The following is a 19,126-nucleotide window of genomic DNA, read 5'->3' on the forward strand; positions in this document are numbered from 1 at the left end:
ATCAGATCATGACCTGAGCTGAAACCAAGAGTGGGATGCTTAACCAACTAAGCCACCCAGAAGCCCCTATATTAAAAAGTTTTTTAAGTATTTTATGTTATGAAAGATTCACTTTTATTAAAATGAACTCTACTGTCTGGTGTACAGGCTGAGATGAAGGGGCACCTACTTGCTGTCTGACCTCCCACAGCAGGCTGACAGCACTTCTGTGTCAAGTCGACCACAGACTGTATCATTTTGTGGCAAGCACCTCAGTGGTGAATCTCAGCATGTGATAAATCTGAACACAACTCAGCTGCAAGTAGGAAAATAAAGACTATATAATTTAAAATGATTTGCAAGCTGTGATTTTCAATCATTATTGGGTCAAAAATCAATTCAGTGGGTTATGAGAGCATTAAAAAGCACACATACACAGGAGCCAAAAGTGCAAATATCTATTGATCTTTTCTAGATCAAAGTACACTGCATGCCTTACAGGTAAGTATTCTTTCATAAACATTTTATGTCATCACATATATGTGTTAACACATATGTACTAGGTCATGAGATAGAATATACTTCACAGCCCTCAACCACATCACAGAGAAAAACATATTTGGTTATTCAGTCTCTTGAGAAATGATTTCCTTGTTTCTTTGTTTCTTTGTTTTTTTGTTTTGTTTTGTTTTATTTTTCCAGTTCTGAGCCACGGTGCCCACTGCACTGGCTGGTACTCTGAAGACTCTCCCCGCCCAGCACAAAGACAATTTACAGAGCTCCCAGTTCATTGCTATTTTCTATTTTCACTCCTGCTATGGCTTCAGGAGCTCAACTGAAGGGAATTGCCAAGGGCATCTGAATGTGGACCAGGTCCCTGCTGCCACGTGCCAGGCATGATGCAGGGGCTCCACGGACAGGACTCCTGACAGATGCGGTTACTTCTTTCTCACCTGTAGCAGGGTCTCACCCATCGATCTCGAGGCACTGGCACAGGACACGCAGGGACTCAGTGAAATGTTTCCACATAAATGAATTCAACAATAAACACATTCTGTTGACTGTAAACCATGTAAATTCAATTCAGCAAACAATAGTTTCAAATAGAATGTTTCCTCATTTTTCCATATTTAATACAAAAGTACTATAAAAAGCTTAAATTTTAAATGATTAAATCCTAACTGTTGTATAAAAAGTTGAGGCACTGGCATTCTGAGCTACTGGTAGTAGTTACATTACTTCAGTGTCATATCTCATATAGTGCAGTTATACAACATTAGCCCTTTGAGCAGTGATAAACTTATTATATCACAACATCACATATTCAGTACTAGTTATTACTTTCATCAAAAATAATTTAGCAATAGTACATGATTCTGAGGAAAAAGGAAAACAGTTGACTTAATACTTTTCTAAATGCTAATAGGAAAGAAACACCATCAATGCACACCTGATTTGGGGGATGACCATACTCGGCCTGTGACTTCAGATGGAATCTGGGAAAGTAAACCAAAGCTTTTTGTAAGCTGAAAAGACATAAATGTAGAATTCAAACCCATCATCTTTCATCTTAGGCAGTATCTTCACATGAAGGTAAGTGACTTATCTATGGGCACATAATTACACAGTAAGAGAGATGTCCCAGGTCTCCTGATAACAAATCTAGACCTTTTCTAATTTCATAACAGAGGCTTATACTATAATACAATACTGTTTTTAAAAGATATATCAGATATCAAGGAAAACAAATCCATCATAACCTTTTAGGCTAAAAAAAAAAACCCCTAGAGCAAAAGTTTAATAAAAATGTATGACAGCTGTGTTCAAGATAACATAATTAGTGTGGGATACAGTGTTGTAAACATGGATGGTAGAAGTTCATGGTTACAGTAATTCATTGCATATTTATGCATTAGTTTTGTGCATTAGTTGTGTTTTCATCTATATCACTTGAGCTAAATTTTTTCCACAAAAATTTCTCATTTGATTTCCAAAGCGAAGTTTCCAGCTCTTCTTTCCTTTTGGAGGACGCAGCAAGGGGCACTTTTTCACATAGAGTCTCTATCACTGCCAAGTCAGTGAGTTTACTTAGACTGTCATCATTCTGTTCATTCAAGATGTCCCAGAAATCTTTTGGTCTCTGTTTTGCTTTTTCCGTGGGCCCTGAAAGAACTTTCTTTGGCAGCTGTGTGGGACTGTTCCCATAACTATTAAAGAGGTCATCAAGAATAGACGTGTCACCAAGTAAGCCTGCCACAGAAGTGTTCTCTAACACTGGATTTTCTACCTTCTTGTTTCCCACTGTGAAAAGGGGTCCATTTCTTGAAATGCCTGTTCTTGTTAGGTTTTGTTGCTCTTTCATAGTATATTCTAATTTTTCTAACTCATATGCTTTAGACTTACTGTTCAGGGAACAGGATACTACAGTATCACTGGATGCTTGGCTGTTTTCTCCATTGTCAGCCTCTTGGGTAGAGCTCATAGGTGATTTGGTTGTCTCTCCATCATCAGAAAGCACCTCTTCCCTATGGGAACCATGATTTTGAAACTTAATGGATTTTTCTTTATATATTTTTGGGCTACATATTTGAGAAACTCTTTTAGGAGAATCTTTAAGTGACAAAGTTTCAGAATCTGACAGCCCTTCTTTTATAAGGGATTCTCTTTTTTCAGATTTATTCTTGACTTTCTCTCTTTTCTGACAGGAAGATTTGATACATTCTGAAGCAAAATCCACAAAAAATTCTTTTACCTCTGGATACTGAGAAGCATAAAAGTCTTTCAGCATTTTCTGTCGTTCTTCTGATGTAGCATTAGTTATATTTTTAGCAAATTCCTTTACAGAAGGTGAGTTAAAATAAGAAGCCATTTCTTCAAATTGTTTTCTGAGGATTTAATGAACAAAACCAGTGGTTATTTTTATTACATTTAATTTTCTAATAACTCACCATCAGTGATATTAAAAAAAAGAGACAAAGCAATGTTCAGTTGACCTCTGAACAACACAGGTGTTAGGTTTCCTTGTGTAGTTGAAAATCTGGATATAACTTTTAACTTTCCCCCAAATTAGCCTACTGTTGTCTGGAAGCCTTATAACATAAACAGTCAATTAACACATATTTTGTATGTTATATGTGTTATATACTGTATTCTTACAATAAAGTGAGCTAGAGAAAAGGAAATGTTGTTAAGAAAATCATAAGGAAGAAAAAATATATTGCAGTACTATACTGTATTTACTGAAAAAAAAATCTGCCAATAAGTAGACCCACACAGTTCAAATCTATGTTGTCCAAGAGTCAACTGTAATCCTATTCATTTAGTGCACATTACTTTAATTCCATAATGAAAATGTGTTTAACGCTAGCAGAATGTGACCTCTTTCCTTATGCTAGTGAATCAAAAATTTTAGCTCATGAAACCACCAGCTTTTGAAGTTATTCTGATTTATGCTATTAGGCATTTCCTGGGAATTGTGAGATCCCAGCATCTGCTCCTCCAGTCAGCCAACTTATGGCTGATATGAGAATCATAATTTATATAATCTGTATTTGTAAACCTATATTGCATTCAAGTCCTATGAAATAAAATTGTCAAAGGTCTTACTGAAAAAAGAAAACTCTGAAAAAATAAAGGGATTTTTTCCCTCTTCTCTTTTTCCCTTCTTCCACAAATACAACATAGAATTTTCACACAACTTTTTGAGGATCCTAAAGGAAAATTCTAAATTGATAAGCCTAGATTCTTTCTTCCCCCAATGGGCCCAACTTGAGTAGAGATAGCTAAACTAAGAAATGAAATGTTATTTAAAACAGTTAAATTTCACATAAGATACTAATGAAAGCTGTTGTATGCATGTGTGATAAAACGGGCCTTCTAGAACCCTGCTAAGACAGAGGAAGAAAGATTGTTTCATGACCCTGGACAGCAGACTGTGCTCCTATCCCTAGGTGAGTGTGCTATGGACCGAACTGCATCACCCTCAAATTTATATGTTGAAGCCCTAAACCTCAGTGTGACTGCATATGGAGATAGGGCCTTCAGAAGATAATTAAGATTAAATGAGGTCATAAGAAGCCATCAGAAAGATCTTTCTCGGCTACGAGAGGACACGGTGAGGTCACCATCTGCAAGTCAGGAGGAGAGCCTCATCAGGAACCAAATCAGAAGGTACCTTGATCTTGAACTTCCCAGGCTCTAGAACTGTGAAAATAACTGTGTTGTTTAAGCCCCAGTCTATAGTATTTTGCCATGGCAGAGGGAGGAGATGAAGACAGAGGGTATTGCTTTGCTGATGCTGAGTTTGGGCCATGAATCAGGAGAGCTCAGTGTTTATAAACATTCTTTTAAACAAAAGTCAGAGATGGTGTTGTAACACATGATTAAAATTCCCAAAGTTTTAGAATTATATTTATACTTGATATATTTCCTTAAAACATTTATTTATTCACCCAACAAATGTTTAAAGACCCTCTCTGTGCTAGGCACCATAGAAGGAGCTATTCAACAGTGAACAGCCAACCACCATTTTTCAAGGAGTTTATAGTCAAGCTGGAAGAGACAGATACATGAAAATCAAACCAGAAGAGAATGATAAATCCTACTATGGATATAAATACAGGGCCTTATGGGTTCCCACCGAAGAAGCACGTGATACAGTGATGGATCATGGGTAAAGTAGCAGGGAAGGCTTCTCTGGTGTCACCAGTCAGACAAAGGTGAGTGAGGAAACCAACCAGCGAGAGGGGGACATGCACAGGCCCACTTAAGAGAGAACCTGCACAGGGGACAGGAGAAACTGCCAAGGAGAGGCTGTGTGTCAATGTCAGAAGTTTGAATTTTATCCTATACACAACAGAGAATCCTGAGGGTAAAATAATGATTTATTTGTAATGTATGTAATTTGGAGCTTTAAAGCCACTATTATTTTGTTGCTCAGGCCAGGTTATGTAAAGTTTGCGTTTCCTCTGATTCTAGTGGCATCCATTGTGCATGCTCATGACTTCCGTGGCTTCAGATGAGCACCCTGGCTTCTAAGTCCTTACCACACTGGTCCTCTCCACCGTTCCAAGTCCAGATATTATTTATGCCTGACTGACAGCCACTCACTGGCAACAGAATATTTAATAACACAAATACAAGCTTCCAAATTTCTGTCCTGGAAATTGCCAGTGTTCTTGTTGGAAAGCAACAAGCATGTTAAAAGGTTCCAGTTTTTACTTCATATGAAGTAATGAGGTATCATTATTTTGTTCATTAATGATCTCCAAATCCATTTTCATGGCCTTTCTAATAAATATTTGTGCTGCAAAGATTAAGTTATTGGCAAAGTTACAGGCTGATGAGGTCTTTTATTTATCCAAGACTTGGTGGTGTCTCGGCAGCTGCCAGAATACTTCACCTTTGCTGCGCTCACCTTACTCAGAATCTTATAATTCTGTCCTTTCTGGGAGGAGAGCTTCTGACCCCCCCTGTTATACTGTTGTATGCAAGTAAGTTAGGCTGTGAGGTTGCCCCGTACAGGATGAATTACGATTGATTAGAATTCATTTTATTTTTGCCTTCTAACTTGCTTTCGTAATTCTTGGTCTTTAAAAGAATGTTCTCTAAGTATTTAAGGGAAGTACAATGAGGAGGTATAAAGCAGCTACACTGTAAGGCACATTTAATAAACTAGGGGAGACACTCATAAGTCACTAGAGAGAAAGTAAAAATAAAGGAAACCAAAGAGAGGTATCTTTCAGCAAATATATCCAGAGTAGCTGTGTGTCATGGATATAATTCAAGTGCTGTCCCCTTTTCGTGAGGAACTGAGGGAAAATGGGGTGACACAGCTAAGCCATCTTCTCTTTGCCTCAGCTTTCTGAAGTGAAGCGAGGACGGAAACCTCATTCTGATGACCTGATTGCCGCAGCTGGTACAGGTTCGTGATTCTCACAAAGGAGGATGGTTAGCAGGAAAGACGTGTCAGCATTCTGACATCCCTGGGTCAGAGGTTGGCATTCTAATATTAGCCTTTCACTTAGCCTAGGCATTTGTTCCCTGGGCTGGGCAGAGAAAAAAGTAAGAGAAGCAAAAACTAATCACTGTTAATAGTTTTATTTTTACATACAGTGCTATGTATGTGCCTCCTTAAAAACTGGTAAAATCCATGCTCTGCCTCTGAGCAAAATAACTGCCCAAAGTAAATTGCCGCAAATTTGCCCAGAACCATCACTGTAAGTCTATTTAGGAGGGGAGACGCTGCTGTAGCATGTAGGGTGTTTACCTTTCTGGGCAATGGGGAGCTGAGAGCCACGCTCAACCTACGATACCAGCACCCAAGGGCTGAGGAGCTGCCAAACCCACGAGGAAAGAATCTGGAATGGGAGAGCCATCACCATTTGCCCGCTGTCTGCAGAGGCCTTCAGGGCCAATTCAACCATGCCCTTCATCCCCGCTTAGCTCAGTCACTACTCCTCTGTTACCTATAACCGCGGGCCTTTTACCCCTCTTAGTCTCTTCTTCCCCAATCTAACTGAATCCCTCACCCTTCCAGAGAGTTCCTCAGCCCCTGGAACCAGGCTATGCTCAACCAACTCCTCTGTTCTCTCCAAATGTTCCCGCTATCCCCTCACGATACCACCTCCTCCCATAGGGCCCTCACAAGGTAAGGCTCTTATACCTCACACCTTAAACCTCAGGGTTCATGCTTCACATTGCTCCTTCCAGACCATTCTTTTCTTAAAGATTCTTTTCCCTCTGGAAGGTTTATGCTATCCTGCTAATCCATTCTTTCCCTCAACTTATCTTGCTAGTGACTGAACACTCAGGAACAATCCTGTTTCCTTTCCCATTTCCTATCATCACTCTTGATAACACCAAAATCCATGTGGATGGCCCATGTAACTCCAGCTCCAAGCCCTGCAATTTCTTTACCACCACTCCCCACTTCCCAAGACTCAACTGAATATCGGGTCCCTATTCCCAGGGCCATACACCGCCACCATCATTACCATTAATTGTACAACCTGAAAATCCCTGAATTCAGTCACCTCATAATCCAGCTCAACTGTTCAATTCCCCCATGACAACAACGACGGAAGACACTTCTGACCTCATCAAGCCTCCCTTTGTCTAGCTTAGGTTCAACTTTACATAATTACTCCTTTGCAAACATCCTTCAGCTTCTTTGTTTCCCTCTCCCTCCATTCTAAACCCTGATAAAACCCAGCCACCTCCCTATTCTGTGTCTGTAACTGAGCAATTAAAGCCAGATTATCAAAGGCTGCACAACTGCATCGATGCTTCTACTGGAATGACTCTCAGACAGGGACTTAACATGACCCATGAATTCTAGTCTCACCAAGTTTGCTATTCTAATTGATAACTGATTTATTTCATGACTTTTCTCTCCTGAAATTTCTCTCCCTCTGATTTGATACTTTATTCTCAATTAATTGAGAAAATTGGCATGATCTCTTTTTTTCCATATTAGTCTTTTCCCTCAACACACAAATAGGTTCTATTGTCTTCCCAACTTAAAAAAATTTACCATTGGCTGCACAGTGCCCTCCAGCTACTGCTACTTTTCATACTCACAGAGCAGTCTCAGGATCTGCCCATCCCCTGCTTCCCACCTCACCCCGAGTCTGTATAGGGATTCATAGACTGCTCACATTAAGGCAGCCAGTGAGTTCTCTGCTACCAGTTCTGGGAGGCGTTTTCCCACTTCATCTGATTCTGGTTCTCAGCAGCATTTAAAATGAAGTGCTCCCCCCTTTTTGAAATTTTCACTCCTCTTGGACTTCCGGACCTTACGCTATGCCTCCTACCCAGCAGGCCACTATCCCCTCAAGGCTTGGTCCTAGCTTCTCTTCTCTCTATGCTGGGGTTCTAGGCTGTTCATATAACCTGTGGCTCTAAAATCATTTATAATCTCACTGCTGATGACTTATCCATTTAGATCTCTAGTCTCCAAACCCCGAGCAGCATATCCATTGCCTACTTGACATTTCCACAGAACCTCAAATTTAATGTCAGCAAAAGAGAACTCTTGATTTTTTCAGTCCAAACTCCTAGTATTCCCCCCTCCTCACCACCGTAAATCCAATCTGTTGCTCCATGGAAAAGTTCAGAGTGAATCCTGTTTTCTCTCTTTCCCAACAACCAGTCCACACCAAACTGAATTCATCCATCAAGCTCTATCTCCATGGCAACCACGCTACTGTAAACCACCATTCACTAGTTCCTTACGGTCTTCCCTAGTCTGCCCTCTTCCACACAGAAACTAGAACAATCTTTGAGAAACATCTTGTTCATGCCTCAATAGCTTTTGCCACACCTGGGACAAAATCCAAACTCTTTTCCACAACCTACAGGGCTTTGCACACTCCAGCCCCATCTAGGTCTTGGCCTTCAGCTCATGTCTCTCTGCTTGGTTTATTATGCACTAAGTACACTAGTCTTCTCTCAGTTCCTTGAGCACACCAAACCTCTTTGCTCCTCAGGGGTATTCTTACTCTAGCCTGGTTATCCCTCAGGTCTCAGATCCCAACTCTGTTGTGAGGTCTTACCTGACTACCTAATAGAAAGTCCTCCAGATACCCCTTGTTCTCTATTAAGCAGGCTTGTCCACTTCTTTCTATAATATACCATTTTAGAATTATTTATAAATTTTTTTTTTTACTTTTGAAAATTCTACCATTGCACTGTAAACTCTGTCCTTTTTTATCCTGTCTATGCAGAACCCAGCACAATGCCTGACTGCATATTAGGTGCTCAATATTCAATGAGTGAATAAAATGCAATTAAATATTTCATTTATCCATATAAAACGATTTCCTTTTTTATCAATTCAGGGATTAGCTTTCTAAAAACATCTAAAACATTTGGAATTTATTTTTTGAATTATACAAATTCAGATGCCAGGTACAGTTAGACTCAAAGAATTTGTGTATTTTATTAAGTCACTATATTTCTTTAGAGAATAATTCTTAAAGTCCAGTGTTGCTATAGACATACCTGCGGATCCCTTTTGGAGTTTCTCCGATTATAAAGGTGGTCTGGTCTGTGCGGTAGACTTTTTTTTTCTTCTGGCTTACAGGGTGTGAAATGTAAAGGGGAAATGAAATGCTTCCTTCACTTAGTTGTTGGTCTTTCTTTGAATGTGACAATGTATCTGTCTTCATTTTTTCTTTATGTGTCTGGAAAGAGAAGGAATACAAAAAAATAAGTGTCAAAAAATAGTCAGTTTTGGTCAACTGAGGAAATGGCCTCGTTTTTTCCAAAACCTGCTTATAATCAAGTATATCATATTCTCTAGTTGATATCACTATGAGAGATGTTAGTTAACGTAGATTTTTAAAAGGAAGATATAGGGATAAATTACTTTTATATATTTCTGAAATATGTAAAAGTAATGCCAATACTATGATGTTTCCACGTTGCCCATGGTTTAAGATACATGTTAAAAACATAACTTTCTTAAAGATGTAATAGAAGTAATAGAAATAATATGATGCCTTCATTGTCAAGATTGTTGGCATACTATATACATGCTGACATCCACAATTCTAAATGAGGATACAAATTAATGGTTATAAAAATAATGACATAAAAAATAAGATATTTAAAATTCTTAAATCAGTAATTTCCCTCAATATTATGAATCAGATTTTATTTAACATACTAAGTAGCCAAACTTTAAAAAAAAATGATCTGTTTGTGATAACTGGGTAAGAAACCACTTTTTTTAATGTTTATTTACTTTTGAGAGAGAGAGAGAGAGAGAGAGACAGAGTGTGAGTGGAGGAGGGGCAGAGAGAGAGAGGGAGATGCAGAATCTGAGGCAGGCTCCAGGCTCTGAGCTGTCGGCACAGAGCCTGACTCAAGGCTTGAACCCGTGGACCGTGAGATCATGACCTGAGCTGAAGTTGGACGCCTAACCCACTGAGCCACCCAGGCACCCCAAGAAACCATTTTCATAAATCCTACCTTTTAATATCTACTAGATTATCAGAATATTTAGTATTTTAAAATGCTAACTACAGTTGGTTGACATTATAGATAAAATCATATTTATTTTATAAATTATATTTGTTGCTTGTCTACATAAATTGTTAAAAACACTGAGTCAAGGAAAAATAATTTTAAACTGTATGGTTCCAATTTCACTGAGAAGACAGTACAGTGAATACATGTAAAGTCCCATTCCATTTCAAAAAGAGAAGACTGGATACAATTTGATAACAACAACAAAATTACATATGAGCTTAGAAGTTAGAAGGTCAATCTCTAGGTGCCCAAAAGAAAGAAGTGGTGAATGGCAGCTGATGCTCATCAGCCCAGAGTCAAGGCCTTAAGTTATAGTCTGCAGGACCCCATGTGTAGAAAGGAGATGGAAATGACTGAACTCCCTGCATTAAAAAACCAACAAACCAAAAACACAGAAGGAATTAAGAGGCTATCTGGTTTGCATATTAAAGCTAGGGAAGTCCAAACTGGGAACACAGAATAGAAGCAGGCTACCTTCCTATTCTAGATAGGAGGAATCACTGGAATCCCCAGCCTGTGCCATTTGTGGAATCTGATTTTGTAGCACCTGGGTGGAATGGAAAATCTAAGCTAAAAACCAACATAAAAAAATGGCCCAGAATCAGTGAAAACCATAGATCCCAATGAGGAGTGATTATAAGAACATATCACGGGAAGATTTTTATTATCCAGAGAATGCTTTTGATTTCAATGGGTGGTGGCAGTAGAGGGTTTAGGCAAAAATCATGAAGAACATATAAAACCCACCACCATGAAAATGAGCAGATGCAACAAGTGTGAGAATATATATCTGAGGAATTATAGATAATAAAGCAATATGAAGAGACTTTAAATCATTAGCAATTCCAGAAAGATAAAGGAAGGATAGAATATACCAGCTAGGGACGGTATTATATAGACAGATCTGAAAAAGAGCCAAACACAAACTCTACAAAGGAAATGTGGTTTTGAAATAAAAAATAGAGACAGGAACAACTCAAAATATGGGTTAAACAGCAGACTAAACAGTCTTACAATGATAGTTGGTAAAGTGGTAGAGAAAGAAGACATGGCAGAAGACATAACAAAATTTATAAAATACTAGAAGGTAAAAACAGAAAATAGAAGAGACAGTATAAAGACATAATGGCAGTTAACTGAAGAAGGGATGAACCCTCAAATTAAAAAAGGAGAGTGAATCTCTAGTGGGAAAAAATAAAAACAAATCTGTACTTTGTTATATCACAGAGAATATCTTAAAAACTACCAGAAAGAAAAAATGAGATATCCCACAAAGAAATGACAGTCAACTGGAACACAGACTTCTCATTAATACCACCACCACCAGAAGATAATACCTTCAACATGCAGATAGGAAAAAAATATAAACTTAGAATTCTATACCCAGTTAAACTATCTTTGAGCAATTCTTTTTTTCAGACATACAAAGACTATAAGAGTTTACCAGACACAGATTCTTGCTGATGACATAATTATTTTTCTATTACAGGAGTTCAATGAGATTGAAATGGCACATTCAGTTTTTCATTCCACACATACATACTGAGCACCTGTTATCTTCCTGCTACCATGCTATGCAGTTGAAAACAAAGATATTTACATATACAGACTTAAAAATGACAAGCCCATTTTTAAATTTTAAAGATGGAACATTTAGTTTTTTCTTTTTAAATAAATCACTTATCTCTTCAACTTATAGTCAAGTTCATTTTAACAAAATAAACTAAAATTTAGATAACATGTAGGATATAACTGCATGTTATTTATTTATTTTAAAGTGATCTCTATATCCAACATAAGTACTGGACTTAGGACCCAAGATCAAGAGTCACATGCTCTATCCAGCCAGCCAGACACCCCATAACTATATGTTTTCTTTAGGAGCAAACATTTCTAATGAAAATAAATTGACTTTTTAAATATCTATTGTGACTCAGATGGACAAACATGAAATGTTGAAAGCACTTTCCTTAAGGACACAATTTCTTGAATCTTAAAGCATCAACAAAGAAGAATGCTGACCTTTAAAGATAAATTTGAAAGAGATTTGACACATTTATTTTACATCACAAGAAAACGGATGAATGTTAAAAGTTTCTAATAAAAAGGTTCATCATCTTAGATGATCCCAAGAAATAATGATCTATTACTGTAAGGGGAAATGAGATGTTTACATGAGGATAAAGGAAATAAACAGAAAAAGAAGGAAATGGGCCAACCACGAAAACTCCCTCCTCATATACTGCAATTTCTGAAGCCATGGAGAAATCATGCCAGACAATGGTAATTTTCAATAATTTACAAGATTACTCTGGGTCTTTCTGACCCTGGCAAAGCATTACAAAGCTCACATTTTGAATGGATACTTTTTTTAAGTCAGTTTTATAAATTCTTCAGGAAAACTCAGCTTTTCCAACAACAGGTATCAAACATGTGGATCTTTAATTTTGCCAAGAATTCTATATTTAAAAACTTGATTGTGTTAGATAATCATTCTTTTCCCACATGGGCTTAATACCTATTCTTCATTTAAAAAATCTATCTAGGTTCAGATTTCCATTTTAGTAGGGTAGTTTAACATTGTACTGAAACAAGGATGTAAAACAAAATTTTATTAATTAACTTAATAAACATTTTAGTGGCCTTATTATTAAGCTGGTTTCACTACTTTACAGTAAAATGGTATCCTTTACATTAATGGATACAAGGAAAAAGTGCCAAAGTGTAGCTGCAATTGTGATGATAGTTATAATTTATCATAAAGCAAAATTCAAGGCCTATGGCCAAGATGAAAAGATTCCAGATTATGTGAATTGGACTCAAACTCACTCATTACCACTTATGTCAAAGTCATATGATACTGAAGCAACAGTTATAAAAACTCAAGTAATGAAAAGTTCAGTAAAAAAAATAGCTGGATTAAAAATTTAAAAGACAGTACTGTCCCTTCTTAACATTAGGAGAGAGGGTGAGGTTGCTTGCTAAAGAAAGCAAAATAAATCCACTCTTCTTTCCACTAAAGAGTAGAATGGCCAACAACTGGAACACTAGGTCTGTATTCAAAAGGAAATTTTGTATCACGACCTGAATAAAGGAGAAATGCCAGTTTCTGCAAAAGCCCCTAACTGTTCCTAATGCTTTCTTAAAGTTTCTTCAAAATTATCCATCACGATTTGCCTTGAGGAAGTACTTCTATATTCTGTGATTCTGATGAAGTTTTCCTTCATATTACAATTTAGGATTATAATAATAAGGAATTATAAAGATAAGAACTTTGTACAGTATTTGTATTGTGTAATTTCTAAGTATTTTAGAAAGCTTGACACTATTAGAATACAATTTATAACTTAGTAATTCCTAGATTCATGCATAAATTACTGGGGATTGTTAGGTGTTTCTACTATAGTGTTTTTATGAAAAAATCAAATTCAATTTATGGAATCTTTATAAAACAAAACCTAGTAAGTATAAGGAATGAAGTAATTGCTCCTAGGAAATGTAAAAATATAGTTAAAAATTCATTTGATGATGATATTAGTTGAGTGGAAATGGATTACTTAAGAAGGAGCTGGATTTAGCAGAGAATGCTGAAGTAACCATTCTAATCTATGAGTAGTAATATGTCCTTTGCCTTTGGACATACAAATACTATGGGAAGCAATCAGTTGAGAACTAAAAAATTAAAGGAAAAACTGTTCCCCTTCAGATCACAGTTAAACAGGGCTGAAAAGGCTATGTCTGATTATAGGAAGTCCTAATCTGATTCATATAATTAGGAATTTAAACACAATATGCTGTCTTTAAAAAAATAATTATTAATAAAACTAAAGTTCATAATATAAAAATTTGTTTAGTTCAGTTAAAATATTAATATATTATCATTTCTATAAAGGATAATTGTTCTAATATATTTTGACCAAAACAATCTCCTCATCTATTCACAATTAAGTGTTTAACTTGGAAATGCCTCACTTCAAAGACTTCACGAATATCACCTTTGATTTAATTTTGATGAAGTTATAAAATCATTATTGAATTTTCTGATTTGTCTGTAAATTGTGCTTGAAAATACATCATAAATATTACCTAGAAATGTACAGGGCTCCTGGGTGACTCAAGCATCCAGCTCTTGATTTCAGTTCAGGTCATGATCTCACCGTTTGTGGGGTCAAGCCCCCATGTGGGGCTCTGCACTGACAGCACAGAACCTGCTTAGGATTCTCTCTCTCCCTCTCTCTGCCTCTCCACTGCTCGTGTGCAAATATGCACGTGTGCACACACTCGCTCTCTCGCTCAAAAAAGCCCATAAACTTAAAAAAATGTATGCATTTTATGAAATAACAGCTATAGTTATCTTAAATTATAAAAGATCTACATTAAGATGATAGTGAATGAGAGCACTTTTGTAGGGAAAAATTCTTTCTTCTAGAGAATCCCAAAGGAATCCACAGTAGAACTTAAGCAACTGTATATAATTCTATATAATTTATTTCTTGCTGAAAAGTTTTAGGTTTATGTTGGTCCTATGAGGAAAGTTTCTTATCTTACTCATTGCTCTAAAGATCAATAGTAAGAAAGTTTCAAATAACTTTCGATAATACTCTTTTGCCTTTGAACCAAAGTGCACTGTGTGTATTTCAAGGCATTAGATCTAAGCTGAGTTACATTACTTTAAATGAGGCAAGAGTTATTTTTTGAAAGGCAAAACTAAAGAAGGAGTTAAAGTACATAGACTTTCAATATGAAGTAAGAAAAAATAGAACTGACTCTTAAAAAGTTTAAAGATAGCAATCTTTACTGTCAATGTGCTCAGAAAAGAAAAAAAAAGAATATTCCTCTTACCTTACAGCCATATGATTACATTAGCAGTTTTCTATTCACTCTGCTATGTAGGAAATCTATCTTTATGTACTAGGAAGCTCTACTGGGAATAGTGCAGAGAATGTTTAAGTTAAAAACAACAACAACAACAAACTTTTCTACAAGTAGTCTTTGAGGTAAAAAGTCACTTTGGAGACAAATTACTGAAGAACTGTAGAGAGCACCTAGACAGGAATAGCAAGGAAATGAGCAGAGCTGACAGGGATCAATGTGTCCCATGGCCACCTACCTGTAACAAGTGGGGCAAGAAACAGTACAATCCAGGAGAGTGAGTTTCAAAAGCAATCATAAACAGCCTCTAATTTCCATTTTGGCAGGAGAAATACTATTGTAATCTCTGCCATCTTTCTAAAGCTCCCCGGGGCTAATTCCTAGAGATGCAGCCAGAGCCAGTGCAGACACTGCTGACTCCTCCCCTGCTCTCTCTCTCCATACCCTCCACTGAGAGGAGGAAGCCTGGACAGGGATAAGGCGCAATGAAGAACAGCTTCATAGGACGGGTAGCCTTATCATAGTGCGCTGCTGGGAATTACTTAAGAGTTTTATTAAGCAATTTTGGAATAGCTCTGTCTGCTAAGTTGTTCTCCAAAAAATGCCCTGTAGAACACACACCAGAACAAAGAGTAAGGGATATGTAACAGACACATTCTCTGGTTTGTCCCTGTAACTGGATGTTTAGGCTTGACTAGTCATTGACAAAACTGGAAATGGGGAGATTTTCAAAGACACTGGAAGATCCTGATGGCTTGGACCCACTGAGAAGCCTGAGTATCACCAGAGTATCTGCCAATTATAGGAAAGCTTTTGGTCTACACCTTGTTCCTGAGAATGGCACAGAGACTCACAAGCCACTCTACGGTCACTGCCATGTAGGGTGCACCATGTAGCCACAGGTCCTCACAGCGTCCTGATCACACCAATTTTGCCTTTAAAGATTTTAAAAAAACCAACACAGTGTTCTTTCTTTTTTTTTTTCTTCATTAAATCTTAAATAGTGAAGTCTGAGAAGCAGCAATGCTTTTGTTTACACATCTGTTCAAACAAAAGATTAAAAAAGAAATCTCTTTGGGTAAGGGCCAAACTCTATAAACATATAAGAAGTCATAAACTTCTTTGTCTTTGCAAAGCAGGGAATCAGGAGTACTATAAAAATATATAGCATATGTAAATACATTCATTCAAATGGCATCTGAGTGTCTAAAAGGACAAAACCTTTTAAGGGTCTTTGCATAAGTGTGAAAGAGCTCCTATCCTCAAAGAAATCATTCAAGATTTTTGCCTGGATGTAGGAAATATTCCTGTAAATACAGTTTTCCAATATTCAGGAAAGCCTAAGGCATCTATGAGCTACCCCTGAATTGTCTCTACTCATCCTCTGAAGAAAAGCCAGCTGGCTAGAGGACCCACCACAAATACATATTAAAATAAAATTTTCTGCATGTTTAAAAATGACATTTTTATGAATCTGAAAAAAAAAAGAAAAGAATAGCAACACTTAGATTCAAATCCAAAATCCTTTTTGGGGGATTGTTACTGTGGTTCTGCTTTATTCCTGGAAGAAGTAATAGCTATGTATCTCTATCTGTATCTATATATCTCTAGATTTGCTTTCTAAGTAAGTCACAACAGGACAACTTTATAATGGTGGTCCTGAGCCTAGGTTCCTTTTTCATCCACAATAGTCATTTCTCATTGTCTGATATGCCTATCTATCTAAAAGAACAAAGTGATAGCCCTGGGAGAGCAGGTGCCCTGGAGGCGGGCATGGGGCACACACTGCAAACAGAAATAGAAAAGCCCCATCTCCTTGAGATCTGTGACCCTGAAGATATTGCCAGAGCAGCATCTGTGGAAACAGGCCAGGTGAGACAGCAGCAATCGCCACAGCCTGCAGACTAGTAAGGGGGACTGTTCACTATGACCCTCAGTTCTCAATGGGAATGTGGTCAGTAAATCAATCAATTCCCTCTAATACCTCCTGCAGACAAAGACTAGTGCAGGATCTGGAGCCTTCTAGGGCAGTAGTCAGAGCACTGGACTCAGCACCTCAGGCCCTAGGGTCCAGAAGAAACTTGGGGAAGTTTTGTAACTTTTTGAGCCTCATTACCCTGGGGAATAATGAGTGATTTGGGGATCGGGATCTAAGGGATTAGGAATTTGGATCAGGGACTCCCATTGATCTCTTTTATATTTAAAATTCACAATTCTGGGGCACCTGTGTGGCTTACTTGGTTGAACGTCTGACTTTGGCTTAGGTCATGATCTCACTTCTCATGAGTTTGAGTCCTGCGCCAGACTCTACGCTGACAGCTCAGAGCCTGGAGCCTGCTTCGGATTCTGTGTCTCCCTCTCTCTCTGCCCCTCCCCCAATTGTGCTCTGTTTCTCTCATAAAAATTAATAAATAAGCATTAAAAAAATTCAAAATTCTACCAGTCCTTTTAAGATCTCTGGAAAGTAGTAATCAATATGTTCTTAGCATCTGGTAACCCTGATGCCATTTTGAATCTATGTATTACTTACATTATTGTAAAACTTTCTCTAAAGACCATTTGAAGGTCCTGTACTTATAATACCTGGTATGTGAAAAGATCACAGAAGGTGATGCTGATGGAAAAAAATTAAAGAAAGCCTTCCCTGGCAGCCATCTGTCCCTGCCTGCCTTTTCAGCAGCTGATACTTCCCATAGGAAACTTAGGCCTTCAGGCCTTGGGCTGGAGTTAAGGCTTCTAAATATAGGCTGACAAAGCCACCAAAGGTTCTCCAGCATCTTGGGAAGATCATTTCAGGCATGTCCCAAATGACAGAGAGACACTGCAGTTAGTTGTGATGTTCGATGCAGATTATTATTAATGATAAAGTACTGAAATTTGTGAATGAATCTCTTTTGTAGCAAATTAGAGTGGATTCCATATGACCACATCATTTTCATGAATCCTGTAGAAAAGGAAGCTTTTACACAGACAAAGGCCAAATAAAAGTATGTTCCAGTAGAAGTGAATTTAATGATCAGGTTCCTCTCTTCAGATAGTCCAAGATGGCAGTTCTGAAACTTTATGGGTCTCAAGACCTCTTTATATTTAAAAAAAAAATTGTTAAGGACCCCAAAGAGCTTTTGTTTGTGTGAGTTTTACCTATTAACCATTCAAAAATATTAATTAATCCATTAAAATTAATAAGAAGATGGGGTACCTGGGTGGCTCAGTCAGTTGAGCATCTGACTTCAGCTCAGGTCATGATTCTGTAGTTCATAAGTTCAAACCCCACACTGGGCTCTGCACTGTCAGCCTGTCAGCGCAGAGTCCACTTCTGATCCTCTGTCCCCCGATCCTCTGTCCCCCTCTCTCTGCCCTTCCTCCACTTGCACTCTCTCAAAAACAAATTTAAAAAAATAATAAGTCAATTACATGTTAACCTGAATAACTCTTTTTATTTTAATTTATTTATTTTTCAATGTTTATTTATTTTGAGAGAGCACATGCATGTGCACTTGCATGACACAAGTGGGGCAGGGAGAGAGAGAGGGAGAGAGAGAATCTGCACCATCAATGTGGAGCCTACATCAGGGCTTGATATCATGAACTGTGAGATCATGACCTGACCTGAGCTACAATCAAGATTTGGATGCTTAACTCACTGAGCCACCCAGGCTGCCCCTGAATAACTCTTTTTAGCAACAAGAAACATTTTATATTTTCCAAACCAAACAAAAATTAGCAAGAAGAATGGCTACATTTTTTATATTTTCATAACTATCTTTAATAGCTGGATTAATAAAAGACAGCTGGATTCTCATTTCTGGCCTCTGCATTCAATCTGTTATAGCCAGGTTATTTTGGTTGGAGTATATGAAAAAAATCAGCATCATATACATACGTAGTTAGAAAAGAGAAGAATATTTTAATAGCCTTTCCAGATAATTTTTTGATACTATATCAAAACTCAATGTTAGTTTCATGTAAAATCTGAAACCATATCAATAAATTTTTATATTGTTAAAATTCATTGGCATATGTTGTCCTTTGGCCAGATTTTGTTCCCCCATGCATGACTTACTGATATTCACTGATCATTTGGAAACACCAATGAACTGAGTTATGTAGATCTTTAAAATGTGACATATTCAATTATACAGCACTGGCAAATCATATTTGTTGTTATCACTTACTGCCTCAGGAAGAAATATGTAAGTATAGCGAAGGTGTCATGGTGGAAGATACAAAATTTTCAACA

At 37.4% G+C, this 19,126-nt stretch overlaps 1 protein-coding gene across 3 annotated transcripts in view; it reads right to left on the bottom strand.

Annotated features, from left to right (window-relative positions):
• Positions 1-421: 421 nt before the first annotated feature.
• ERCC6L2 (ERCC excision repair 6 like 2) overlaps positions 422-19,126 on the bottom strand; it is a 148,493-nt gene continuing 129,788 nt past the window's right edge. For 2 of the 3 annotated variants that reach the window (XM_029920474.1, XM_029920473.1), the window contains 2 exons: positions 8,983-9,164; positions 422-2,864 (listed from right to left, as the gene is read on the bottom strand). In XM_029920474.1, the coding sequence (XP_029776334.1) occupies positions 1,892-2,864; positions 8,983-9,164 (1,155 nt within the window). In that variant the 3' untranslated portion in view covers positions 422-1,891. The remainder of the gene's footprint in view (positions 2,865-8,982; positions 9,165-19,126) is intronic. The other variant, XM_029920475.1, reaches the window with a different exon arrangement.

The sequence above is a fragment of the Suricata suricatta genome, chromosome 13 (assembly GCF_006229205.1).
Source record: "Suricata suricatta isolate VVHF042 chromosome 13, meerkat_22Aug2017_6uvM2_HiC, whole genome shotgun sequence".
Classification (NCBI taxonomy): Eukaryota; Metazoa; Chordata; class Mammalia; order Carnivora; family Herpestidae; genus Suricata; species Suricata suricatta.